This window comes from Amborella trichopoda, chromosome 6 (assembly GCF_054954075.1).
Source record: "Amborella trichopoda isolate Santa Cruz 75 chromosome 6, AtrichopodaSantaCruz75HAP2 v2.0, whole genome shotgun sequence".
Taxonomy (NCBI): Eukaryota; Viridiplantae; Streptophyta; class Magnoliopsida; order Amborellales; family Amborellaceae; genus Amborella; species Amborella trichopoda.
In genome coordinates, this window is record NC_142341.1 from 1,903,187 (window position 1) to 1,930,470 (window position 27,284).

At 34.9% G+C, this 27,284-nt stretch overlaps 2 protein-coding genes across 4 annotated transcripts; one reads left to right on the forward strand and one right to left on the reverse strand.

Moving 5' to 3' along the window:
- Positions 1-1,019: 1,019 nt before the first annotated feature.
- On the reverse strand, positions 1,020-8,920 carry SNM1 (DNA repair metallo-beta-lactamase family protein). Its single transcript, XM_006844620.3, is given in 10 exon segments — positions 1,020-1,700; positions 1,703-1,762; positions 1,889-1,941; positions 3,073-3,150; positions 3,272-3,338; positions 3,453-3,587; positions 4,308-4,452; positions 4,785-5,024; positions 5,751-5,931; positions 7,973-8,920. Coding segments are annotated over 10 exon segments (1,455 nt in total). The 5' UTR covers positions 8,415-8,920; the 3' UTR covers positions 1,020-1,646.
- A 3,867-nt stretch (positions 8,921-12,787) lies between these two features.
- LOC18434551 (magnesium transporter, putative (DUF803)) lies at positions 12,788-19,503 on the forward strand. Of its 3 annotated transcripts, none has more exons than XM_088870083.1 (15): positions 12,928-13,147; positions 14,196-14,429; positions 14,527-14,716; positions 15,236-15,323; positions 15,468-15,529; positions 15,718-15,803; positions 15,904-15,977; positions 16,074-16,176; positions 16,618-16,746; positions 16,900-16,999; positions 17,163-17,282; positions 17,826-17,916; positions 18,085-18,151; positions 18,810-18,903; positions 19,020-19,503. In XM_088870083.1, the coding sequence occupies exons 3-15, from the start codon at positions 14,624-14,626 to the stop codon at positions 19,230-19,232; spliced, it is 1,320 nt and encodes a 439-aa protein (XP_088726209.1). In that variant the 5' UTR covers positions 12,928-13,147; positions 14,196-14,429; positions 14,527-14,623; the 3' UTR covers positions 19,233-19,503. The 3 variants fall into 3 exon arrangements, with proteins under 3 accessions (XP_011623485.1, XP_088726209.1, XP_020522956.1); XM_020667297.2 differs by having other exon boundaries at positions 12,929-13,147; positions 14,379-14,429; XM_011625183.3 differs by lacking the exon at positions 14,196-14,429 and having other exon boundaries at positions 12,788-13,147.
- Positions 19,504-27,284: the final 7,781 nt, after the last annotated feature.

A 27,284-nucleotide genomic window follows, 5' to 3' on the forward strand; every position in this document is an offset into this window, starting at 1 on the left:
TCCTCCCTAAAGTACAAATATATATTTGTCTCATCCCTCTCTATTTGTTTAAATATTTCGAATTATAAAATTATATATGGTGCACGTCAAATTGCACCAAATGTAGGCAAACACGTGCTTAGTGGTAAATACTAACCAAAAATTAAAATTGAAAGAATAATAGAATAAAACAAACCAAAACAAATCAAATCACAAAGACTCAGATTGTCAGGACAGCAATCTTTTGTTTATCTTGGCAACCTCGAATTTCGACTCTATGTTTTTATTTCCCTTATCTTTGTGAAATATATGTTTACATGGTGACTTACTATTATTTATATATCTTATATATGCAGTTTACATGTTAGCCAACCCCAATTAGTTGAGAAAATCTTTGACAATGATGATGATGCAATTTACACGTTAATATAGCAACCCCATGGCCTAACATAGACTTTCATTGGCACATTTTCATGCAACACAATTATTTCATATAATATATCCCAATTACAAATAGTTATATGTTATTTTCAATAAGTAGTCCACTCTTTTACAAATTGTCTTAAAACTTTTGCAATTTTAATTTCCTGCTGGTTCCTTGGTGCATGTTGTGATCGCTAAAATATTTAGAAAGTATATGCTTGCCATTGCAAAACTATTTAGTAGGCAGAAGATTGCGTTTGTTGATAATTAACTATGATCGGTATTGCAGAAATTGTTCCTTTCATGTCAATTTTCACAATATAATGATCTGCAAATATAATATATCCATTAATAGATTCACGAGATACCATTCTGAAAATATCCATTGGGATTGCATGGCAACACTTCTAAACATACTGTCATCAATTGTAGTAAGCAAAACATTTGCGTATTTTGGTCATGCTTTCAACTATTTTTTTACTTGAAATTTCCAGGAAAAGAAGAAATAAACATAGTTTAATGCTTTCTTATCCAATCTTAAAAGTGGAAAAAAATACAGAAGGATTGTCCTGACACCTTGAAATGGAAAAATCATCCATGGATAGGCACACCCCTGATACAATAAACTCTGAACCACAGAGACTTTATAATTTACATTTTGAGACTACAACTAGTTATGAAGAGACAGAGCACCAATTCTGCTAGCTATCTCCACTTTAGTACAAATCACAGATTACTAATGAGAAAAGTATACAATACAAAACAGATTCTTATTTTGAAGAGATGTTTGCATACCGCTTTGGGGTATGTAGGCATGGAATCTGGACTCTTCATGATTCCGGCTCGCTGCTTTCCATGTGACTCACCAAACCTGGAACTGACTCACTATTTGTAAAGAATGAGAACAAACCCATTGAGTTCAAGATCATCATGCATTCCTTTCATCTCAAAGGCTCTATAAAGATGACATCTTACGACTTACAAAATCTTCTTTTCTCTTCCCCTTGCATGTTGTGGTGTGCTACGCGTATCTTGAATCTTTGAAAAATTGCCGGCAGAATGTCGTATGACCTTTTTCCCCAACAAGATAAAGGTCAAAATCATTTGCTCACAGTTTTGCAGGGCCCAATCAGCTCGTCTAATAAATTATCAAAATTCAAGGTCTAAAGTTCCATACATGAAAAGAGGAAGTTTATTGAAGAAGGCAATGAGAGCCACCATTGGTAGAGAGATAGTCACGACTGTTAACACCTCTCGATTGTTAAGCTTTCAGCCATTCCCGAAAATGTGAGTGCATCTGGTCACGAGCAGCAGCTTTTCCAACATTGACAGTTGGTATGATCTTTTCAGGCCGAAGGAACTGATTAGAAAGGAAATGAAGATGAAAACATTTTTGTTTCCTTATTTCATGCTAAAAGTCAAGGACGATGATATTAATTAGCAGGCAAAGACCAAAAGTAGCAGAAAGATAGGGGTTAACCCAAACCTGAACAAAATCCCTGAGTTCCGTAAAGCTAGAATGCTCACTGTATGGAACACCTGTGAAAGAAGATATAATAAATGAGACCACCTTTCAGCAAATTTTCTCATGTTTGTTCATTGAATGGTGAACAGTGTTACCGCAATACATGGCCCTTGGCCTTGTGTTGCATGTCAAAACGAGTTGATACCTCGACATGTGTTAACACCTTGGGACACTACTTGTTATAAATGATGTAAACTGCTAAAAAAATTTCAAGAGATGAGCATGGGGGAACTTGATTGAATTCAGGTCACGTTGAGCCAACCCCATTCATTCTACTGCTCATCTTCAGGTTAGTTAATATTTTACCTACAAAAGTACTAAATATACTGATAAGTCTAGTCATATCAACTATTTTAGCCAACATACTAAACACTAGTGATCATGTAACACTGATGGTGAAGGGCATTGTAGATCCTAGTCTCTTCGATAGACTCATTTCATTCATAATCATAACTGAGGAGTTGGTGATTGAAAGCAGGCTTTATAAAATCAGTCAAAACCATCAATGCTCTGGCTATGAGCTGTTTGTTGACACTTGATACTAAATGGGAGATCCTATCCTCTCTTGCTGCACAAATCTATATATCCCAAATGATTTGTTATGTCAGCAGAGGGTTGAAGAAAGCCTCCCACTTGTGTGGTCCTTGGCTTTAAAATTAGCAAGTAAGAACGGATATAGTTCAGTAGGATGGACTTGAAGTTTGGGAAGGGTTTTATTTTCCAATCCAACTTTCTAATTAGTGACGATTTCACGTTGCATGTACTTTTAACGATACCAATTAAAGGTTCACCTTGTTTTGTTTCTTAACTAATGCATGACCGGTTATAAATTTATTTGTATCTAAATTATATCCTTGAAAAAATTTCTAAGTGCTTATGACCTGCTAGGCATGAAAACTTATCCAGAACTAGCGCATTTGGATTTGGGATGGTAATGTTGCTACACTAAGCATATGCAGGCCAACTGTAATTCCATACTGCCTCTAAATGGCTCAAGAATTTTTAATATTTACTCATGGTAGTGTGCGTACCAGGAAATGAACGCACTGCCTGTAGCCAGCAGCATATCAGGACCTGATCGATGTCAATGTGCATAGAAGAGCATTTTAATAAAGATCAAAGTAACCAAAGTCAAAATATCTCACCGTAGATCGTAATGTTTCCCTTGCTATTGGGTTTGATTAAATCCAACTGACTCCCAATCTTCTCCGAGAATGTCCAGCCTGAAGGAAGTGAAACCACAAACAAATCAGGATCTTTTCTATAGATAAAATCACAGTTCATAGTGGATGTAAATTATTACAAAAAAGTTAAACTGGTGATAGCAATCATGTATGAAAATACCTGTTGGTCTAAATGCTAACACCGACAAATACTGATGTCTGTAGGCCTCTAAATACTTCTTCAACCTCTGGAAAAGACCAGGAAAAAAACAAAGGAGTTACCACAATTAATAAGGAGGATACTGAATCAGTTACTCTCTGGTCTCTGCATAGGAAGAATAAATAAACCCAAAATAATGAACCTCAGGGTGCAAGGATGAAATGGGCAGAACATGCAATGGTGTACTCTTTCCATCAGAGCAAAGCCTTTTATCGAGTCCAGACCAACCATAGGACTGCAGAATCCGTTTTCTGGAAGAATCCACATAAATCTGAACCTGCAGGGACCACCACAATGCTTATAGGTAAAGCCCACTAAAGTTGAACTCGGTAATTGGGAAAAGGTTAGAGGATAATATTTTAGGCACCAACTTGAGGCACAGAAGGCTAGTAGCACCTAAAACCACAAGACTTCCACCCAGGGAACAGAATATTTCATGTATTGTACACACTCATCATAATATCATATAACACAATGCTGTATTAATATAAGTTATCTTGTACCACATTGTATTATAGCATATTGATTCTCTAAAATAAGTTATCTTGTATCACATGTAGCTTATTGATTCTACTATATCCCCAAGGATGGGGGACAATGAAATACATGATTCGCTTAGGGATTGTGGTAACTTACATTGAAGAAAGAACAGTATACCGAGAGAAATCTCATAAGTTGTTGTTTCAAGTAAAACTGATGTCTGTATTAAACATACTAAGCATACATGACCAAGTTCCTGTAATTTTAGGTGTCACCAACTGAAAAAACAGCCATATTGGGGTGTCTTTTGAACTGAACATTGTGATAGTGACAAATTTTACCAAGGATAGATAGTGTGCTTGTCCCTTGCCAAATTCCTAATGAGCTGTGCAAGACTAAATATTTTTTACATAAAGCCATCTTGTACAAAAGATACAACTATAAGGGCATGGAAAAGAGATAGAAAAAGAGCAAAGAAATGCTATGAATATCCTTGCAAGGCTTTATAATTCCATACTCCTAATGCCTCAGAAATTGCAAGATATACATGCTCCTTGCCAATGCTGTATGCCCCAACAACAATGAGGGTCTTTGGCTGCTTTGCAACACTACTTTTAGTAATCCTCACCACAAAATTCACAACGTCCTCCTTCAATGGGAATCTGAAACAAGAAATCATGTCCAATGATAAAAACTGAATCAAACAACAATCACATTAAATGGAATCACATTACATAAGCACCAAATACTGATAGACAAACTTGGGACAATATACCATAACCCAATGGACTGCAAAAAGAAAACCATCAATTTGGATCTTCAATGTAAAATAAAATGATAAATGACAAAGGAAAAAGAGTGAGTCCCACCAGAACAGGACATGAGGTTCCTCTCTCCATCACCAACCACCATTTCATCAACTGTGATGACCCCAGTGGATTATGGTTTTTCATATTCCATAGGATTATGCTATATGTTCCCTAGAAACTAATACCTGTACTTTGGATTACAATATGTTGTATCCAGGTAGAGAACATTGACCATTTGAGCCATCAGAAGTGGATGACTCTGCATCTCTCTACATGCTCTGAAATCACCGGTGTGTAGATAGCACCGACCATCTTTAAGACGAAAATGAATCAGAGCTGCACCAGGACAATGATTGGCTTCGAGCATTGTCACCTTTACACCTTCAATAATGTATTCAGTGTCCAACTCCATAGGACAAATGAACCTGCAACCGTATAAAGACTCCAGTGCACCTCAAAATCAGATTAAGAACACCAAAAAGAAATCTTGCATGCAGCCAGGTGGTCTAGGCAGCCCACATAACCAAACAGGCCCAGTTGGGTGCCCTTGGGAGCCATCTCCCTAGGCGCCCAAAAAAAATAAAAATAAAAATGAAAGACAGCACTCTTTAAAAAAATCTATTAAAGTCATGAAAAAAGGTATGCAAGCCCCTCTAAAAGGAAGTTAAAAAAAAAAAAAAAAATGTAACAAGAACAAAAATAAGAAGAAGAAGAAATATAAGGCATGGTTCAAGAGAGAGAAGTAGTATCACGAATAGAAATCACGAACTGCCATTAACGTTGAAGAAAGCCTCTCATCTCCCTCTCCTTCCTCTCTCCTCTTTTTTCTCACTTGCACAAGCTAGAGCAGGATGTTAACAGCAGGATTAAGAGAGAAAAACAGTAACAAAAACCATAACTGCCATGAAGATTGTAGAAACTCTCTCTCTCTCTCTCTCTCTCTCTCTCTCTCTCTCTCTCTCTCTTCTCACTTGCTGCACCTTGATAATGATGTATATGCATGATTATAAAATATTCTGAAAGTACCCCATTTATTTTGGCCACCTGGGTTTCTAGAAGCCCACCTAGATGGCCACATTCGAGAGAAAGACAAATAATTATGCAAAGAGCGAGTATATATAGAGAGAAATGTGCTCATATAATGTTCTCACCTAGGATTTACTGATAAAGACAATTTTACTAGGCGAGCAGTTAGGTGGGTGCAATAGATAGGTCCATGTGACCATTTCTTGCTTAATCCACCATAATGATCATAATGGAAGTGGCTAAGGAAATATGCAGCACATCCCTCAATAAGACCGTAACGAAATGCATCAACAGTGAATGGGGTCCCTGCAGTGCATAGCAGAAATGCCTGAAGTTTGTTTTAACAAAGTAAGGTCAAAAACGAAAGTAACATACTTGTCAGTTATCACATGTGCACACACATGTAGACGTTAAAACTTTATTTATCTCACAAACAATTGCTTAATGATATTAACTTGCCTGATGGAATTTCGATATCTTCACAATTACATAATGATATACACACACACATTGCAGGTTGGTTATTCGTTGGCACGGGCATAGCTTACGATGTGTTTGGAAGTCCTCGACAAGTATTTCATAGAGAGTCGACAAGGGATTCCATTAATAATTGGCCGTTTCGATTCATTGGAACAACTTGATGAATTAGTAGATCCTTTTAGTTGGTCCCAATCACCATAGATAGAACCTATTTGACTTTTACAGTGAGATGGTTGGCTCTTCACGAACTAGTTGTACCTATAGTTTTTTTCTTAGGGTCAATATCAGCAATGCAGTCCATCCAACGTTTATTATTCCGGAAGAAGGTGATTTGATTCAATCAAAATAGGGATGTTGTGACTATGTTGGGTCTCCTATTGCCTCCCGCACTATAAACGCTATGGAATGTGTCACTACTTTCTTTCTATTCTATTGTACGTACCCAATTGGCGGTGAGGGGAGGAGGATACAAGGGATAAATGAAAGTAACAAGTGATTCTAAGAATCATTATTCGTCTCCCTAATCTTCTACGAAATCAATCTTCCGATCCTTCATTGTGTCAAAATAATGTATTTATATATATTCTAACCAAGTATATAAATATATTTGTGCCCAGCATGGCCCACTTTGGAACGGATCGGTTGCTTTGGCCCCTTAAGCAGGGCAGGGCAGCTGCCTAGGCTCTAGGCAGGCTTTTATGCAACAGTGATCTTAGGATTGTAGCATGGGATGTTGTCGGTTACTTCTATTCCAAGTTAAATCATATCTATTTTGATGGCACTTTGAAATAAATTCAAAACATATGGGTAAAATGTTACATAGTTAATCTCACCAGTGTATTATGACAAATTTCCCTTTTATTTTAATCCTAATTTGATATATTTTTCTAAGCTTATTTGAAATTTTTTGGCCTTTCCTTTTCTTGGAGAAAGGTTAACTGCAGTTTAAAGTTTAAACATCATAGTGTAATACAAAAATACTTATAGGCAACCCGCAAGATATTTGGCCTTTTTGGTTGTTTTTGGTTTTATTTTACCTTTCTATTTTTTATTTTTTATTTTTTAAGGCCTTTTGACCTTGTACATTACTTAGGCGAGTTCACTCGAACTCCCTCAAGTAACTCCCCTTGGGCCAAGGCCAAGTACCTGGGCCGAGGCAAGTCTCAAAATGATGCACAAGAGAAACACATACATGCATACCATTTTTTTTTCCCCTTTTTCTTCCTTTTGTGTGGCTTTCCAACCAAAAAAATTTTAAGTAGTAACAATTTCAGAAGATTCTATATCAAGCATAACGGGTTTCCAGTTCATTGGTAACCACAATCAAACTGTCAAAGAACCAATCCTTCAAATACCTGGAGGATGTGAATGTTCTCCCCAATTATTTGATCAAATATTCAGATTCACAGAAGTAGTATTTGCAAGAACATGTAGTTCAAGAAGAGCATAAGCTACCTCAGTTTTTTATCAAATATGCAGATTCACAATTTTTTTTGCTGTAATTGACTGGCAGAAAAATAATTTCGCTGCCATTCGCAGAAAGCTAAATGCTTTAAACAGTCAATGGGGGAGATTAGGATGATTGAAGAAATTTGCAGTTAGTCATCCGTGAGGTTCTCAAATAATTTTATCCATAGCAAATAAAAATGAATTGTCACAATTAATTGTTGTTATCAAATTTTTCATGACGTTTTTAAAGAGGGATCTCAATAACTTAAATGTCTTTTTCAGTAGATCATAAATATAATAAAGCTAACCTCTCTGCACAAAGCAATATGTTCTAATATTACAAAATGATTTTTTTTTATTATCAACAAGAAGCCAATTGGCATGGTCAGATTCTAACGGCAAGCTAAGTTTAGATTACCATGAATTTTCTTGTAAAATGGGCAGGTTCGCTGCTGATTAGAGTTTGGATTGATTTCATCACTGGATCGAAGAAGCTTTCTCCCACTTTGATCGTCTATGGATTCTAAATCCACTGTTCTCTTCCTTGAAGGGGCCAACTTCGTCTCATTCTTGGATTGAACCGGTTTCTTCAGACCCCATAGTTTGAATAGATCAGCCTGTACAACCTTCTTGGACGAAGAACTCGCGATTTCTGGCTTCAAATCAGATAAATCCTCTTGAACCAAGCAAGACCAATCTGATCCAGACCTGTAAAAAGCTTCAGCAAAGCTTTCATGGCCAGCGTTGCCCTCCATACCTGCTCCTTCAGCAACTTCTTCACACAAAAAATCAGAAAGGAGGAAACCATTCTCATCCAACTCCTCAAATAAGCTCGAATCCAGAGCTTCAGATGTCTCCATTAATGGCAAAATGAACCTGGATTTGCAGAGGTTCCTTAATTCCTTCTATGGACGATAATTAAGGCTTCCAAGGGGAGATGCAAAGGTTTCTACACTGAGAATTAGGGTTTGCTGAAGTTTGAAACCGTGATACTAATGGGTGGAGAAAAAAAAAATCAGGGCAACCACTTATAGGAAATGCTCTGGTAAAGGCCTCAGTCATAAGGGTTTTTGACCCATTCCTTAAATTTGAAGTAAACAAATAATGGCGGGAAAGAGATGGGTGAGGTGGCCTTACGACTTCAAAGAGTTGGGTCGACTGGCGTTTGAGCCCCGTTGAGTAGGTCAAGCCCGACCCGTCCTGAATTTATCTAGGTCGGAGTGGGACAGAGACACAGAACAGACCTAGTTCCTGGTCCATGCAAAGTGGACTAAACCCAACCATCTGGGTCTATTTTATGGGTTCGGACCAGGACTTGGGTCTAGTTGACTAATTCGAGTTAACCCCGATCCATTTGACCCCCCATGCCGCGCTTTGGTTTCCAGCTGAACTTAGGCAGCCCCATCATGCCTACATGCTCTATAGGGTGGATTCGTTGGTCTGTGTCTAAAAGTTTGGGTCATGTTGGTCCAAACTTAGCCCAACTAGAATTTGGCATATTTGTTTTTTTTTTTTTTTTTGGTAATTCAATAGGGATCTCTACTAATTTTTTAAATCGTTAGTGGTTTTTTAATGCGTTTGGTGAGAGTGACAGTTTAGACTTTAGTTGGGGCACAAGTGGTCCTACCACCACGACCCCAACCCCATTCCTTTCATTCTTGAGAAATACAGCTTAGACCCTAGTTGTGGCACGAATGGTGTTACCACTACGACCCCAACCCCGTTCTTGAAAAAACTAGTACATCCGTTGGGTTTTGGGCCCTTACTTATTGGTGAGAATGAAGTTAGAGACCTCATCATGAGGCTCAGCAATACTACCGCAAAGGCCTCAATCCATTATCTTTGGCATGTTGGCTGGGCAACCATGAAATGTAAGACTGCCATTTAAGCTAGACTAGCCTCTAGCCTCTAGGGTTGAGAATTTACCCTATTTGGATTCGAAACCTGAAATTTAGATCCTATCTGGATCTAGGTGGATCTAAAATTTGGAACCGATTGGTCAAATCTAGATCTAAAATTCGGACGCGCATAGTAATTCAGATCGGATCCGAGTACACATGGATCCGACCTAGTTATTAAAATAATATATAGTATATAGTATGTTTATAACATTTTATTTTGTAGATATAAAATAATTTGTTTGGATACAATTGGGTCCAGATCCAGATACAAATCCCATATATACTTTTTTGTATCTTAATCCGGATCCAGACCTGATCTACCAATTCTCACCCCTAAATTTTCCCCATGCAAGCCCAATTTTAGTCTCAAACACCCTGACTAGACTCTTAGGCCAGAATTAAAATGGTTCTGAGAGGCACGCATAGCCAAGAAATATGGGCCAGGCCACGCCAGGACACCTTAGCCCAGCCCAAGCACAATCCATCAACTACTACAGTAATGAGGTCATCGCTTTGAGGGTGGCATGTATACGTGATGTGTATTAGTTTATAGTTTATACTATATGTGCTGGATGATCCACCGTCTAGTCTTACACATAAATACTGTAGTGATGAAAAGGGTGAAAAGTTGGTGGCTCATCTCCGCCAGACGTTGTGAAAATGGACAGTGGATAAGCTGCATGTGCACCTTATCTTCTTTGATATAACTTCTTCCCCAGTGTAGGTATTAGTACCTTGTGGCACCTCGCACTCTATGACAATGGAGGCCTGCAAAGTCCATTATTGGACATGCAAAAAGCTTTTGACATGCTTTTCCCATAATAGGGCAGGAATAACATGATTTTTTTAATAAATCACCGATTAATATTACAAATCGGCTTATTAGTCTTGCAAATCATCTAATTAAGATTGATTAGTGTATAAATTAGCCGATTTGTACAGTAAATCAGCCAATTAATGCACTGTAAAAGTATGTCCCAAAGGATGGCTTATGAAATTGAGACTCCTTGGGCTCGGCCAGTGCCCAAGTCTGGGTTAATTAATGACTTGAAAAAAGTTGGCCGACTTTTCCAACATTGATATTACTTCACTTAGGTAGGGTTCCATGGTGGACTCTATAGAGGAGAGTCACATCTCTTTGGATTTTACTCCATTTTGGTCACGAAGTGATCGCTTGCATGGGCATGGTAGGAAGTATCTCTTTCACATAGGGTTAATCAACTCCTTAAATCATAAAGCAATGGGTTATATTAGAGTGTTCACATTTTGGAGTAAGTTATCACTGTACTCAACAAATTTGGACATTTATATACATTTGTTTTGTACATGAGCATCCTAACATAGCCCTAAAACAATAACCTTTCTTTTGACATGTTAATCGTAGGAATGGAAAGCAGGACACTATGTCGAGACATCGGCCCCAACCCCATTTCTAGTCATCAAAGGACATAACTTTATCTGCTTTTGGCTAAAATAAAATGTGGTATCTATCCTTATTATATCATTGGTGGGATTGGGAAAATCACTTGAACTCTTAGAAACTTAAGTTATAATATCTTGAAGTTGAAAAATGCTTGTTTCATGTCTTGAAGAGGGGTGGCTGAAGGGGTGGGCTTTTGGTAGAGTTTCAGGAGTTCCCCAAAGCCATGACAATGAGGCCAGTGAGTTTCCACCTCGCCCGGAATGAGGCCAGTATTTTCCACCTCGCCTGGATTTTATGCATCTTCAGGATCACTATCGCTACACCCCGTTATCAAACGCGAGATTTCCTACAATTTCGGGTCACCGGGATGCCAGTTGGGCCCAGGTCTGGGTCATGCCCACTGTCAAACCAGTATTTGAAAATGTGGACTTGCTTGGAATCCAATTTCAAATGTACTATTGATTTAGAAATGAAAAGTCATTAGAATAAGGGAAATCCACTCTCTTAAGGCACATTTATGGGTCTTTACGAGGAACGATTCGTGCAAGGGAGAAGAATCCTTGTATTAAAAGTCCCCCAAAGGAAACCTTCACAAAGGTTTAAATTTTCACAAGAAAGTGAAAACGAAAGAGACAAAAGTTGGAAGTAGAAGTCTATTAAGGCACCCTCCCTGCATGGTAGAAGTAAGGCACATCTTTGAAATTTATTTAGAGATGCAATTATGGTATCAGAAATTTTATGATGATCTAAAAATCTATTTTTATCTTTAGTTATAAAATTTTAAATTCAAAAAATTGTACGGATCGAGCAGATTGATAAATACTTAAAAATATTGGAAATAAACGATCTGGATAATTTGTTATAAGATGCACTATTTTTAAGACTTTAAATTCATTTTTTCTTTATATTCATATATCTCGAGGTCGAGTAATCAATTTGAGTGTTTTCCAAAAACATATCACTTTAGAGGATTTTTTAGTCACATCTTACTTCAATGGTATAAGTTTGACCTATTGTATAAACTTTTACCTTTTTTACGAAGAAAGGTTTTCCATGCTAGCATTTGATTTTCCTACCACGTATCACTTTCACCCTTGGATGTCAGCAAGGAATCGTCGATTTCAATCCACTACTCAATGTAAAACAAAAAAATTGATCTAGTTTGAAGAGGATACAAAATATGGAGATTTAAGACCTCTCTAACGGTATGACCTTTAATATAGCAGAATTGTGGTTGAGGATTCGTATAACCGGCCTCAATTAACTAGAAAAAAGTTATAATGATGATGCTGATGAGTAGAAGGACATACTTTAACCGTCTATCATTGACATCAAAAGTTGAAAAAAGCAACTTTTATTCGTAAAAACTAAAATGTACGTATAAAAAGCCTCTTTGCATTAAAATACGGTCTCCATTGGGAATCACATATCCAAGTCGGTCGTCTTGCCAACACCCCTCAATTTTATCATTTTAATATTTTTGAATCAAATTCTCAATGATTTTGTGATTCATGATTGCCGATTCGACCGATCAGGACTAGAGAGGGTGGGGGCGATCCAAAACTCGATTGGAAGCTTTAAAACACCCATCCAAACTATCAGGTGAAAAGGGTACAAACGATATTTTTGAATTCATGGCCGAGGCTCTAAACAATCAAATTTAAGTCTGTCTAAAAAATTTTATTAAAAAAAGTTGTTTTGATGATCAAATATCATCAAAATGATCATCTCGACATCAAGATGCATGGGCATGAGAAAAAATGAATTTCAAGTTTTAGAAATAATGTATTTTATAACACATTTTTGAACCGCCAATTTTCAATATTTTCAAGTTTTTATAGATATATTGATTTACACTATTTTTGAAGCTTTGAACACTATAAATAAAGATGAAAATATATTTTAAGGCAATAACTAAGATTTTCAATATTAAAACCCCATTTCTCAATACTATTTTAAGGTAGGCTCTAATTTGATTGGTTAGAGCCCTAGGCCCTACACAAACTGCACCCTTTTAGTATTTGTTATTGTCAATCTTGATTTCTCAACTGCTCTCATGAATCCTGAGAAACCAAACCATCTGCAACTGTGCGTGATTGAGCAATTCCTCCTTCCATATGCGGTTGCAGGGAGAGATATATATAAATATAGAGAGAGAAATTTAGAGAGAGAAGCGCTCTTTTTAATACTCTCTCTCTCTCGCTCTTCATTGATGCATTGCACTCAATTGATTTAGTTCTATCATCATTCATCCAGCTTAAGACCCCAGGTAATTTTACCAGCTTTCTTTTCCCCTTCTTCTCTTGAATTCTCTTCCTTCCCTCTTTTCACTTTCATGCGAAGATCTGTGATGGAACTGTAGAATTTTTACTGTCGTTTTAGGGCATTGTGTTTCCTGGTATTGCACTTCCATGTGAATATAGGATCTGTGTTATTTTTTTCTTCTTTCTTTCTTTTTCTCTTGGATGGTTCAATATTGATTTCCATGTTTAATCTCTGGTGAGTATGTAATTTATTTGCTTTATTAGATCTAAAAGTTACTGAATGGAATAGAAGAAGAAACGGCATTGAAGCATGATCCAATTTCTTTTGTCTTTTTATTTGCAATGCCAATTTTCTGCATTGATTTTTTGGCACTGTATGATGAATTTTGAGAATTTGGATATGAACGCATTACATAATGAGGTGGAATGAGATCTGGTTTTTATTACTCATTGCAGAGAAGTTCTTCCTTCTGTTGTAGACCTTGTTTCTTGTGATGCTGCTTTATACCCACTAATTATTCTCACGGAGTTTTATTTCGATAAATATCTAGTGAGCAGTGACTAGAACTTGGCCGAGTCTGTGTGGACTTGGCCCGAGTTTCTCAGATTCGGCTCCTTACAACTCAGGCCACCTGATAAAACAAAAAGATCATAAGAAATATGAAAACAATATGGAACCAATGTTTAAAAATTATGTATGTAATTTTTTTTCAATGATTTGTGAAATTGTCTTTTCATATGCCCTATTTTTATAGTTTCTTCTTCTTTTGGATTTTTCTAAAAATCTCCAACCATAAATCAGTTTTTCTAAATCCATTAATTACAGCCCTATTTTTATACTTTCCTCTCTTTTTTTGGATTTTCTAAAATTCTCCAACCATAAATCAGTGTTTCTAAATCCATTAATTACACTCTCACAAACACACACATACATGCATGCACACACACCCATATTTTTAGCTTTTTGAACCTTTTATGTTGCCCTAGGTTTTGTTTCACTTTAAAAAAATTTATTTTATTTATACTCAGCATTTATTTTTATTTTCCTTTTAGGCCTTCTGGCCCTGCACACGACTAAGGCCACTCAAACTCTACCAAGTTACTTACCTCGGGTCAGGGCTGAGTCCAATGCCACCCAATGGATTTTGATTACTTTCTTCTTTTTATGGCATGAAGAAAATTTCCCCTGCTTTGATGGTTTGACCTTCTTAATTGTTGTAGTTGCTTTTTATGTAGAAAGTGTTCCTAAGAATTTTGTCATATAAATTTGGGATCTTTCTCTTCCAGGTATTCTTTCATCTCTATTGATCTTTGTGAGATTTCTCTTGAAAATTTATCTGGCTCCAGTAATATCAATAATGATGGGTAGGAATCTTTTTTGCAGTAAGTGAGCCTTTAGTTTGATGTCTTGGGAGCTCGATAACTTCTCATGGGTGGAGTGGATATCAATTGCATATAGAGGAACTTCTATGAACGTTTAAATGGGAGATTGGATAATTGGTGCTGTCATCAATCTTATTGGCAGTATCGGCATTAATTTTGGGACAAACCTTTTGAAACTGGGTCATAACCAGGTATTGTTTTGTATCATTGGGCTTATTAAGGCTGATTCCTTCAATATCACATTTCAAAGCTCTTTTGTTTATTTTAATGTAATCATTGAATCATACTTCATTTTAGCAGCATATAGTAGCTCTGTTATTAGTTCCCTACACAGTGTTGGCTTTGTATGAAACCAAAATTATTAATACTAATCCACAATCATCATCATCCAAGCACTATACCAATGATTTGGAGTCGGCAACATGAATCATGTTCCTCCATTCTTTTCTATCAAAGGTCATACCTTCAGTAAGACCAAAATAGGTTCAGGATTCATGATAAGATATGGCACAATTTTATGCAAGCTGCCTACTTAACACGACCCACCTTATGTGGGCTTGGGATGGATTAAGGGAAAGTTTAAGGTCCTCATCCTTATTAGACCATAATACTAATCCACAGTGGATAATAAAAATGCTCTGATCTAGGATGGACTTCATTTACACGCTTGAAGTCATTCTAATGAAGTTGTTTTCAAACTTGTCATATAGAGAGAGAAACTAGCAATTCTGCAAAGCTCTGGGAATGGAGGAAAGGTTATCTTGAAGCCAATTATTTATTTCCGGACTTGGCAATTTGGTACGTCATGCAGTAAATTAACCATTACAAGATGTTTTATCTACTTATAGCGTCTGTATTTGGTGTTATAGAGTCGGAGGTCACGGAACACCATTGAAGATTAATAAGCATCGGCTTTTCATGGTTTGCGTCCTTGCTACTCAGGTCTGCTGTTTTTTGCACTGGGGAACTGTCTGAACTTCATTTCCTTTGGATATGCAGCGCAGGTAGGAAGGTATCATATGCTAACAATGCCAAGAGTTATATATATAACCAGAGAGAGAGAGAGAGGTTCAAACTAGTTTTAATCTTCAATTATTGCAGCACTACTGATTTTGCTTCTCTCCATTTTAGTTTTATTCAGTTTTCTCAACTAACATTTTTTTTTCAAATCTGCAATGCTATATGTTTTCAGTCACTTCTTGCAGCGTTGGGGTCAGTTCAGTTTGTATCAAATGTTGCATTTGCTTACTTTGTTCTGGACACAAAAGTTACAACAAAGTATGTTCTTCTAAGTAGTTCGATACAAACAATGGTATCTATCATATTCATTTTTCTTTGCATCATCTTTGTATTTAACAATATTCCACCTATTACACAGGGTCATGCTTGCTACTGTCTTCATTGTTCTCGGGAATATATTCCTTGTTGCCTTTGGCAATCACCAATCACCTGGTAGGTAGTCCAACAATTAGTGTAATGATCAATGTTGCATGTTCAGTCTAATTATTCAATCTTAATACTGGTGTAACTAAACTGTTTCTTTTGTAGTTTACACTCCTGAGCAGCTAGTGGAGAAATTTAGCAATCTGATATTCCTTCTTTATTGCCTTGGCCTGATCTTGGTTATTGTTTTTAATCACTTAATATATAGGTGAGGCTCCATCTTCTATATGAATTTTCCATTTGTTTTTTGTAAAATTATATAACAGTGCCTTGGACAGCTATGTATGATATGCAGGTTTCGTGGAAACTCATAGCTATAAGTAGGTGCTCAGATAGATCTATCATTTCTCCTTTGTTTTCTTTCTTTTCCCTTTTTACCATTCTGCCCCACCCAATCTGGTGCGCAAACCTTTTGGTTCCTAAAAGAAAAGTGTAGTATGAAATGTTAAACACCAAGACGGTTTCTCATGTTTAAGCATTTTGACATTCTGTATGATTATGAGCTTCTGGGGCACCTGTATCACATGCACGTCATAGGCATTGTTATGTAATTTTGTTTTCTTTTTTTGTTCCTTTTCTTTTTCCATTAGTCTTGAAATACTATAGAATAAAAGTAGGCATGCAACCCTAACCAGAATCAACTTTACAGGCGAGGTGAGCTTCTACTTTCATCTGCTGGGCATGACCTCAAACCTTATTGGCCCTTGCTATTGCCTTTCTCATATGCTATTGTTTCTGGCGCACTTGGCTCATACTCAGTATTATTTGCAAAGTCATTGTAAGTTTATTCTTCAGAATGATACAATGTTGAGCCGTAAATGAAATTTCTTCTTTCCTCTTAATTTTGGAAAAGGTACTAGAATTGGATTTTACCCTTCAATTTCATGCCATTTTGTAAAGTCTGAGCTCCCTCTTTTCCTTAACTTGATAGATCAAACTTGCTGCGATTGACTATGAGCAGCCATTATGAATTTCATAGTTGGTTCACTTACTCCATGCTCTTGTTCTTCCTGAGCACAGCTGGTTTTTGGGTAAGGGCTTATATATTTGGCTCATTTATTGGTGAAGAGTTTCTTTTATTTGTTTTTAGTCAAGATTTACTTATATTCGAGATGAATTGGGATTCCCACTAATACATTATTTTGGTAGTGAGATACACTAATATATTTTTTAATTTCTTGTTGGGTCTTGTAGATGACGAGATTGAATGAGGGACTGGCACTTTTTGATGCAATACTTATTGTCCCAATGTTTCAAATTGCTTGGACCTTCTTCTCCATTTGTACAGGCTTTATATACTTCCAAGAATATCAGGTCTAGAAAATAGCTCTTGTTTCATTCTTGCTTTATGTTTTATCAATGGGGAAGTACACCAATGGTTCAATGGATGACGTATCTGTTACTCTAAGGCTATAACTGGCATCCATTCCTGTGTAGGCCTATAAATTGGCAGGATCTGGGTTGGGTCAACCCTGACCAGTAGGGTCTGGATCCTACCTGACCTGGACTCGGACCCGACCAGGGTAAGGTCAACCCGGATCCAGACCTGCGGAAGGGCACACAATCAACTGGTTTGCATCAAGCCAGATTCGGGCCCAACCTGGATAGATCTGGACTGGACCCCTGACCCGGTCGAGTTTGGATCTATTGGACCTCGACCAATCCACAGGTTCCAGTGTTTGAGTCCAAAGTCAGACTCCATGTCGACAGGACCTGATTAGCACTCCTAATCCTGGGCATGAAAGGTTGCTTATTTTTCCTTGCCAAATCACTATGGTCTAGTCATAAAGAAAAGAGTCTCCACCACCTTTCTTTATATTCCCACATATATGGCTTCAACTGGTTTTGTTTTGACAGGTTTTCAATTCATTGAGGACAACGATGTTTATACTTGGCATGGTTTCAGTCTTTACTGGAATTTCCTTGTTAGCACCTGAGGATTCCAAGGGTATATTGTATATCCCTTTATGTTAATATATATAAAACACACACACACACACACACACACACACACACACATATATATATATATATATATATATATATATATATAAAGAGAGAGAGAGAGAGAGAGAGAGAGAGAGAGTGTCCTTTAACATCTGAATTTTTTGGACAGGCCATGAAACAAAGAATGCTCTTCCTATAACATCTCAACCTTCAAGCTTTACAACTGATCTCAGCAGGTAATATATTTCTTCTTCTTAGTTTCTTTTTAACATTGTCGCGTGGATTGGCATAGTTTGAAAAGGTCATTGTTCTTCTAACTCCATGTGGTAGATTTTGTTTATCTATAAAGATATATCTACACATGATTTGTATGAAGTTTCTAGGATAGTGGCAACTGACAAGTAGCCTTCTTGGAAATTGTTTACGATTTCGTTTGATTGTAGATATAAAAAAAAAAATATTTCTCGGTAAATTCTGAGGAAAATATTGGAGATAACTAAAAAAAGGAAAAATTACAAGAAATGGGAAACAAAATGGTAGAAAAACTGTTTCCTCTTTATAAACCGTTTTTTAATAGTTACACGTTTTAAAAAAAAATCATAATTTGTATCCTTCCTGTAACCTGAAAATCTTCTCATTTTCTACAAAGTTACTGGAAAAAGAAAAGGAAGAAGTAGAAGAAGAAAATGTTTCAATGACTACAAAAGTGTTGTTTTCTTCAATCTTGGTTTCCTCTCATATTATGGACTTCCAAGGGGAACCAACAAAATACCTTTATAAAGCTTTTAGTTTGTTTTCCTTTTTGGTGTATGGAAATCTTCTTTTCAGATCTTAATCTCACTCTTGTCACGTTCTTTTTTTTTTTTTTGAGTTAACATGGGCTTGATGCTGCAGGTCCCTCAATTTAATTGAAAAAGACGTAAGAGACCCAAAATCACTAGGACATGCTGTGCTCACAAGGGCAAGAACCTTCACTATCAAAGCGAGGGTCTGTATTTGAACATTTTACACAACCGAAGAGCTCCCTCTCTCTCTTCCCACCCCCTGTCCCCCCTCTTCAATTTCTGTTTTCGTACTAATTGTCCATTGCATTGGTTTGTGCAGGCTGCTTGTACATTGTCCTTAGGCTTAGGCGAGGATCAGATCGGCGCTTCATCGGTTCTTACAATGCCCATGCTATCTTCTCGGATGACAACAAGTTTCAGAGGAAGTGATTTGGACCAAGAGAAATTCTTGTCCTTGAGAAACACTGGTTCGGCTAAGGGCTTGATAGAAGAGGATGGAAAAGAGATGGAGACCACTTCTTTGCTTATGTAAAACCATAGGGGCGACTGCATGATATGAAAAGAAGTTGTACTTAAGAGTAAAGCATTCAATACTAGTTATCTGATTCTTTTTTTCTTTAAATTGCATTTGAGATGTGTGTAATTATTGTATTTACCAAGATGAAGTTCTTTGGGACCCATTGTGTTTTTGGATCGCAATGGTCGACCATGGGTACCATCTAACGTTGCACCTATCCGTTTTGAAGAAAACTTGAAAATTCTTATGTTTGAACATCTTTTCTGTAAAGATCTCATTGCATCAATTGTGCTGTTCAAAGATCATGACACACCATCTTTCTGCTGTTCAAAGATCTTGAGACACCATCTCTCTCTCTCTCTCTCTCTCTCTCTCTCTCACACACACACACACACACCCCATACACACACACACACACACATACCCCACCCATCCACCCACCCACCTACCCACATACCCATGCCGACACACACACACATATGCCACCCATCCATCCACTCACCCACCCACCCACCTACCCACACACACCCATGCCAAAACACACACACATAAGACAACCAAAAGAAAATACATGGAACCATAGTTCCTGTAATAATTTTGGTGATGCAATAATTTGAGGCTCATATATCCAATGAAATGATTTTATCCAATAATTTTTTTATTTATTATTAACTTTCACAACAGGGGTTCTATATCAAATGCACTCACATGAGTGTGGAAATGTGTCTCCTGAGACTGCTGCTATCATCCTCCATGAATCTGAAACTCCCATCTTACCCGCTCATTCACATCGAGATAATTATCCTACATGATGCTCAAGAGAAATTTTTGGGTTCTATTCACCAGTGGTCCCCACAAGAGCAGGATCTCAGGACCCATCTCAAAATGGTGGAATCTATGAGTTACAGTCTCCTAACAACATGGATGTGAATGTAGTCGCATTGTGGCAGAACCCGCGCACCAGAAGGTTCTTCCTGTTCTTGATCTCATCGTGCTCCCTGGCCTTGAATTCATGAGCCCAAAGACAATTGCAAGCTTCTCACTGAAAAAAACAAGTGTGTTCTGTTACATCATCTCTTCTACATCATGGAGCACAAAGTCAGTATCTGGCAGATAACCGGCTTCTCGAATCTGATACATGCTCCTCTCAAGCTCTCTATATATCAATTAAGATCCTGGGTTCGATTATTCTCCCACTAAAAGCCTGTAATCCTATCATTAACCTCGACCATTGCATGCCCTGGTGTTTTCCTTACTGCTTCTATCTGATCATAGCTCTAGGTCTACCAACCCAACCCCTGATGCCCGAAGCTGAAAATCTATCTATGGGTGTGGTTTGTATAGAGCCTAGGCTCTAAACAATCAAATTAGAGCCGACCTTCAAATAGTGTCAATGTAATTTCAATATTGGAAATCTGTATGATAGCCTTAACATATATTTCATCTTTATTTACAAAGTATAAAGCTTCAAAAATAGTGTAGATCGACAGATCTATGAAAACTTAAAAATATTTAAAACTGACGGTCCAAAAATGCATTTGAAAATACACTATTTTCAAAACTTGAAATCCATTTTTTTCTCATACCCATGTATCTTGATGTCGAGATGATCCTATAGGTGAAAATGAACAGTGATTTCGTCTACCCTCATCACCATCCAAATTTCATCGCACGGTCACGATTGTTCGATAGTATTTTATTTTTCATTTTTTTTTACAAATCGTAATAACCTGAAATTTGGAGGGTATGTACATCTTACTGAGGCACATCTAATAAAAATATAAAAAAAAATTATTTGCAAAACAATTGACCAAAATACCCCCCAAACTTTTCGGGGATATTTTGGTTAATTAATTTCATGTAAAATATGTTTTTTATATTTTTTTTAAGATTTCTCTATTTTTTATGAATACACGCTCCAAATTTCAGGTCATTCCGATTTGTAGAAAAAAAAATAAAAAAATGAAATACTACTGGATAATCATGATCGCTATTTGGACGGTGATGGGGGTAGGCGAAATCACTGTTCATTTTAGCGCATGATTAACTTTGGACGGTGATGGGGGTAGGCGAAATCACTGTTCATTTTCGCTTATAGGCATTGCGTAGTGTTTTCATATATATATATATATATATATAATGATCATATGAGACCCTCCCACACCCATGTGTAGGACCCCAAAGAATCACCGTTAAATTTGGTACAGATCTCTAGAAAAGTCAAGTTCCATACCCATGTGATAACTTTTCTAGAGATCTGTGTCAAATTTAACGGTAATCTTTTGAGGTCCTACACATGGGTGTTGGAGAGTCTCATATATCGTTACTCTTTTATATATATATATATATATATATATATATATATATATATATATATATATATATATATATATATTGTATAGAGCCGAGGCTCTAAATAATCAAATTGGAGCCCACCTTTAAATAGTGTCGATAAATGTTGTTTCAATACTGGAAATCTTTGTGGTAGCCTTAAAATATATTTTCATCTTTAATTATAAAATTTAAAATTTAAAAAATAGTGTACATAGAGCATATCTATAAAAGCATGAAAATTGATGGTAAAAAAATGCATTACAAAATGCATTATTTCCAAAACTTGAAATCTTTTTTTTTCTCATTTCTATGAATCTTGATGTCAAGATGATCAATTTGAGGATGTTTGGGCATCAAAACAAACGCTTCTAGTGAAATTTTTGAGGTGGGCTTTAATTTTATTGTTTAGAACCTCAGATCTATATATATATATATATATATATATATATATATATGTGAAAAAAGCTGGGGTTAGCCCACTAGCTCATATGAACATATGAGCCCAACTACCCAAATTGAATCTAGGCTGATCTAACGATCACAGATCTCCGCTAGTGCTTGAATTTTTTTTTTTCTACAAATCCAAATTACTTGAAATTTTAGGTGTGTGTTCTTCTCATCAAGGCGCACCTAATAAAAATATATAAAAAGTTATTTACAAAAAATAAAATGATCAAAATGCCCTCCGAAACTTTTCAGGGGTATTTTGGTCAATTTATTTTATGTAAAATATTTTTCTTTATATATTTTTCGAAGATTCACCTATTTTTTATGAACACGCCTAAAACTTCAAGTGATTTGAATTTGTAGCAAAATAAATAAAATTTAAATACTACCGGACATCCGAGATCGTCAGATCGACTTAGATTCAATCTGGGCCGTTGGGCTCATATGTTCATGTTAGTTAGTGGACTGACCCCAACTTTTTCTTATATATATATATATATATATATATATATAGAACAAGATCCAATGCAATGATTGTATCATAGTATAATTCGACGACACTTCTAGAAAACTATGTTTGTGGTATTTGTATGACCCCAAATTTTTCGCACACATTATCTTCATCTCAATTATCAATCCTCCCCCCCTCCCCTAAAAAAAAGTTATATTTAAACTCTAGATATGGTGAAAATGAGTCCCCTCCAAAAACAAATCTAGACCATTCATTTTGTGAATTTCAAGATCTTAGCCTTTATAAACTAAAAACATTTTTTTATTTTTTAACATTGCTCATCTAATGATAATAAAGCCATCCAAAAAAATTGGAAATGAAAAAATCCTTCTAAGGCCTAGATCTAAGCATCTCACCAAAATGAACGGCCTATGTTAATTGGGCTAAAAAATACTTTCTAAGTTGTGTTTTCAATTTTTTTTTTTTTTGTAATTGTTCTTTAGAATGAAAAGAGAGTATATTTCAAAAATTGGATCAAATAAATGGGCATAAGATGGATTTTTAGGATTGTTGCATAACAAATATTATAAAACGGTTGCATGAAATCATTGCCCATATATATATATATATATATAAAATCTAAACTTCACAACCCTTCAAATTACAAAGGTTAAGATAAAGAGAGTTGTGAAGGATGGATTTATTAATTTTATAGTCTATGTTTTAAAAAAAATCACTTTTGTGGGGCAATTTTGTAAATCTTACTACAAGACAAAAGATATTTTTGTTTTCTCCATAAGGGGTAAAATTGAAATTTTAACAAAAAGATAAGAGCACTCTACAAATAAAGTTCTAAGACACTAACTTCCAAAATACCATTATATGTTTGTGAAAATTTTAAATTTGTTATTGCTTAATAGTAAAGTTACATATTTAAATACTTTTTTAATAATAAAGTAATCATTGTTTTGATAAATACACCCATCACAACCCCTTCTAACTTGAACTTTTGTATTTTGAAGGGTTGTTAACTCTAGACAAACCTATATATATATATATATATATATATATATATATATATATATATATATATATATATATATATATATATATATATATATATATATATATTTATATATATATAAAATGATTATTTCTATCCTACCGCTTAAAACTCAAATCTTAGATTTGAGTAAACACATATCTTACTGTAAATATATGGGTTTTAAGGTGTTCAATTACTTACTGATGGTTAATATTTTATTTTCATCTGTAGTTACAGATTTTAAAGGAGCGAGGTTAGTGTCTAAAAATAAGGTTTACATTAAAATTGGAAAACCCATAATAAAAATTGAGTTTTATTGGAAAACCCAACTTTGCAACACTCTTTCTACTTGATTTTTGAAGTGCACCATATATCTGTAGTATAAGCTTACAACCTTATATAAACAGTTTCCTAATCTAATACATTGTAATATAATATAGTGTATTACATTATGTTAAATTATTATATGGAAGAAAAAGACAAAGGAGTTTATACAAAATACAATAAGGGATTGTACACAATGAGACTATTTATCTTTTGTATAAGGTGGTCACAATTATTACAACCATTCAATATGAAATCTGATTACTTGGGTGTGTCACAAAGTTTTGAAGTTTGAGCTTGGTCAATGGAATAAATGCAGCCATCTAATTTCATATCCAATAATCAAGATTAATTGTGACCGCCTTGTACCAAAGATTAAAATAATAGATAATATTGAGAAACAATTGCAAACATTTAAATATATTTTTAAAGTTATAAAAAATGCCAGTCTAGTTGTTTCTGCTAGAAAAATAAATCTTTTTAAAATAAAAATTAGGTTCTTTGGGCATAATATCTTTTAAAGAATGATAATTCCTATAGATAGAGCAATTGAATTTGCTTCCAGATTCCCTGACATCATAAAAGATAAAAAAGAATTACAAAGATTTTTAGGATGTCTAAATTATATTTCAAATTTTTATGAAGATTTAGCTTCAGATACTAAACCTTTATTCCAGAGACTAAAAAAGAATCCTCCAAATTAGACTAATGAGCATACGATGACAGTTAAAAATTTAAAACAGAAGGCCAAAGAATTATCTTGTTTAGCTCTATCCAATCCTACAGCTTTTAAAATTATAGAAATTGATGCTTCTGAAATAGGATTAGGAGGTATATTTAAACAAAAAATCCTAGATGAGGAACAACTTATACGCTTTACCTCTAAAGCCAAGAATCCGGCACAACAGAAATATTCTACTGTTAAAAATGAGGTCTTAGCAATAATACATTGTGTCACGAAATTTCAAAGTGACTTGTTTATAACGTCGCTCTGACATAAAAATACATACACCTTATTTATATATACTTTATTATAGATAATACTTTAGCAATAATACATTGTGTCACGAAATTTCAAAGTGACCAGCTTATAACCTCGCTCTGACTTGAAAATATACACACCTTATTTATATATACTTTATTATGTATAATAATTTAGTATATATATATATATATATATATATAAAGATGCTATGGTACCACTACAGTAAACGCTGAACAGCCCAGATCGAATCTGGGCCGATCTGACGATCACGGATGTCTAGTAGTGTTTTATTTCTCTTTTTTTTTTCTACAAATCAGAATGATCTGAAATTTGGAGCATATATTTATAAAAAATATAAAAATCTACGAAAATATCAAAAAAATATTTTACATGAAATAAATTGACCAAAATACCTCTTAAAATTTTTAGGTGTATTTTGGTCAATTTGTTTTGTGCGAATAATTTTTTATATATTTTTATTAGGTGCACCTCACTAAGATGAACACACACTTCAAATTTTAGATCATTCTAATTTGTACAAAAAAATTAAAATTAAAATACTCTCGAACGACCGTGACCGTCAGATTGGCCCAGATTCGGTATGAGCCGTTGGGTGTTTACTGTAAAGGTACACATATGGGCGTTCATGAACTTTTTCCATATATATATATTCTTTCTTTTATCACTTAGGATTCGTGCAAGATGAAAGTCTCATGCATGGTTTTGAATAAGAGAAAGAAGTGATGAATCCTCTTTTTGACTTTAACTCTCCCACTCCAGTCGTTTTTTTTCTTTCTGTTACTTTGAAAGTAGCTGCTTTAGCTTTAACCACTTGAAATTTCGATATTCCTTTCTATTTTTCATCGAACGAATGACATCTTCTCCTTGAAATCCTAGCTATTTTTAGTATAATTTTGGAAAATCTCATTGCTATATATACATATGAGCAATGATTTCATGCAACCATTGTATGGTAATATGATGTAACAACCCTAAAAAACCATCTTATGGCCATTTGTTTAATTCAATTTTTGAAATATACACTCTTTTCATTCTAATGAACAATCACCAAAAAAAGGAAAAATTGAAAACACAATCTAGAAAATATTTTTTTAGCTAATTAGCATAGGCCGTTCATTTTGGTAAGATGCTTAGATTTAGGCCTTAGAAGGATTTTTTTCATTTCCAATTTTTGGATGGCTTAATATTCATTAGATGAACAATGTTTAAAAAGAAAAAAATGATTGAGTCTATAAAGGCTAAGATCTTGAAATTCACAAAATGAAAGGTCTAGATTCGTTTTTGGAGGGGACTCATTTTGACCATATCTAGGCTTCAAATTGAACTTTTTTTTTTGGGGGGATTAATTATTTAGATGAAGAGATTGTGTGTGTAAAATTTAAGGTCATACAAATACTGCAAACATGGTTTTCTAAAACTGTCATTGCATTATACTATGATACAACCGTTGCATTGGATCATTGCTCATATATATATATATATATATATATATATATATATATATATATATATATATATATATATATATATATATATATATATATATATATATGACGGTTGTATTATAGTATAATGCAACTACTTTAAAAAATGATGTTACAAACATTTTCTGGACATTAATCTTTAAATCTACACGCTTTTCATTTTAAAGAATAATCACAAAAAAAAAAGGAAAAAAAAAAGAAAAGAAAAAACGTCGTAGAAATCATTTTTCCAACCTAATTAATATAAGCCGTCTATTTTAGTGAGATAGTTAGATATAGTCCTCAAAATGATTTTTTTATTCCCAAAAAATTTATATAGTGTCATCATCATTAGATTAACAATGCTAAAAAAAGAAAAAGTGATTTTGAATTTTTCAAGGCTTAGATCTTGAAATTCACTAAATGGATGGTTGAGATTCATTGTTAGAGGGTACTAATTTTGACTATATCTAAGGTGCAAATTGAAAAAAAAAAAATTGTAGGATTGATTATGAGGATGAAGAGAATGTGTGTACAAAATTTAGGGTCATGCAAATGCCAAAAACATGATGTTTTAGAAGTGTGGTTGCATTATACTATGATACAATCATTGCAGGTTATATATATATATATATATATATATATATATATATATATATATATATATATATATATATATATATATGGGTGTGATTTGTATAGAGCCGAGGCTCTAAACGATCGAATTAGAGCCCACCTTTAAATAGTGTCGAGAAATATAATTTTAATACTGAAAAGTTTTTTGATAGCCTTAAATTATATTTTTATCTTTAGTTGCAAAATTTAAAGCTTAAAAAATAGTGTAGATCGAGCCGATCTATGAAAACTTGAAAATATTGAGAATTGACAGTCCAAAATGCGTTACAAGGTGCACTAATTATGAAACTTGAAATCCATTTTTTTCTCATTGTTATGCATCTTGATGTGGAGGTGATCAATTTGATGACATTTGGGCATC

Excerpts from the sequence above, each read along its gene's own strand:
- LOC18434551 (XM_011625183.3), top strand. The coding sequence starts at position 14,624 with ATGGGAGATTGGATAATTGGTGCTGTCATCAATCTTATTGGCAGTATC. Across the intron at positions 17,000-17,162 it reads TGAGCACAGCTGGTTTTTGG|ATGACGAGATTGAATGAGGG; the intron begins GTAAGGGCTTAT and ends TGGGTCTTGTAG. Across the intron at positions 18,904-19,019 it reads CCTTCACTATCAAAGCGAGG|GCTGCTTGTACATTGTCCTT; the intron begins GTCTGTATTTGA and ends TGGTTTGTGCAG.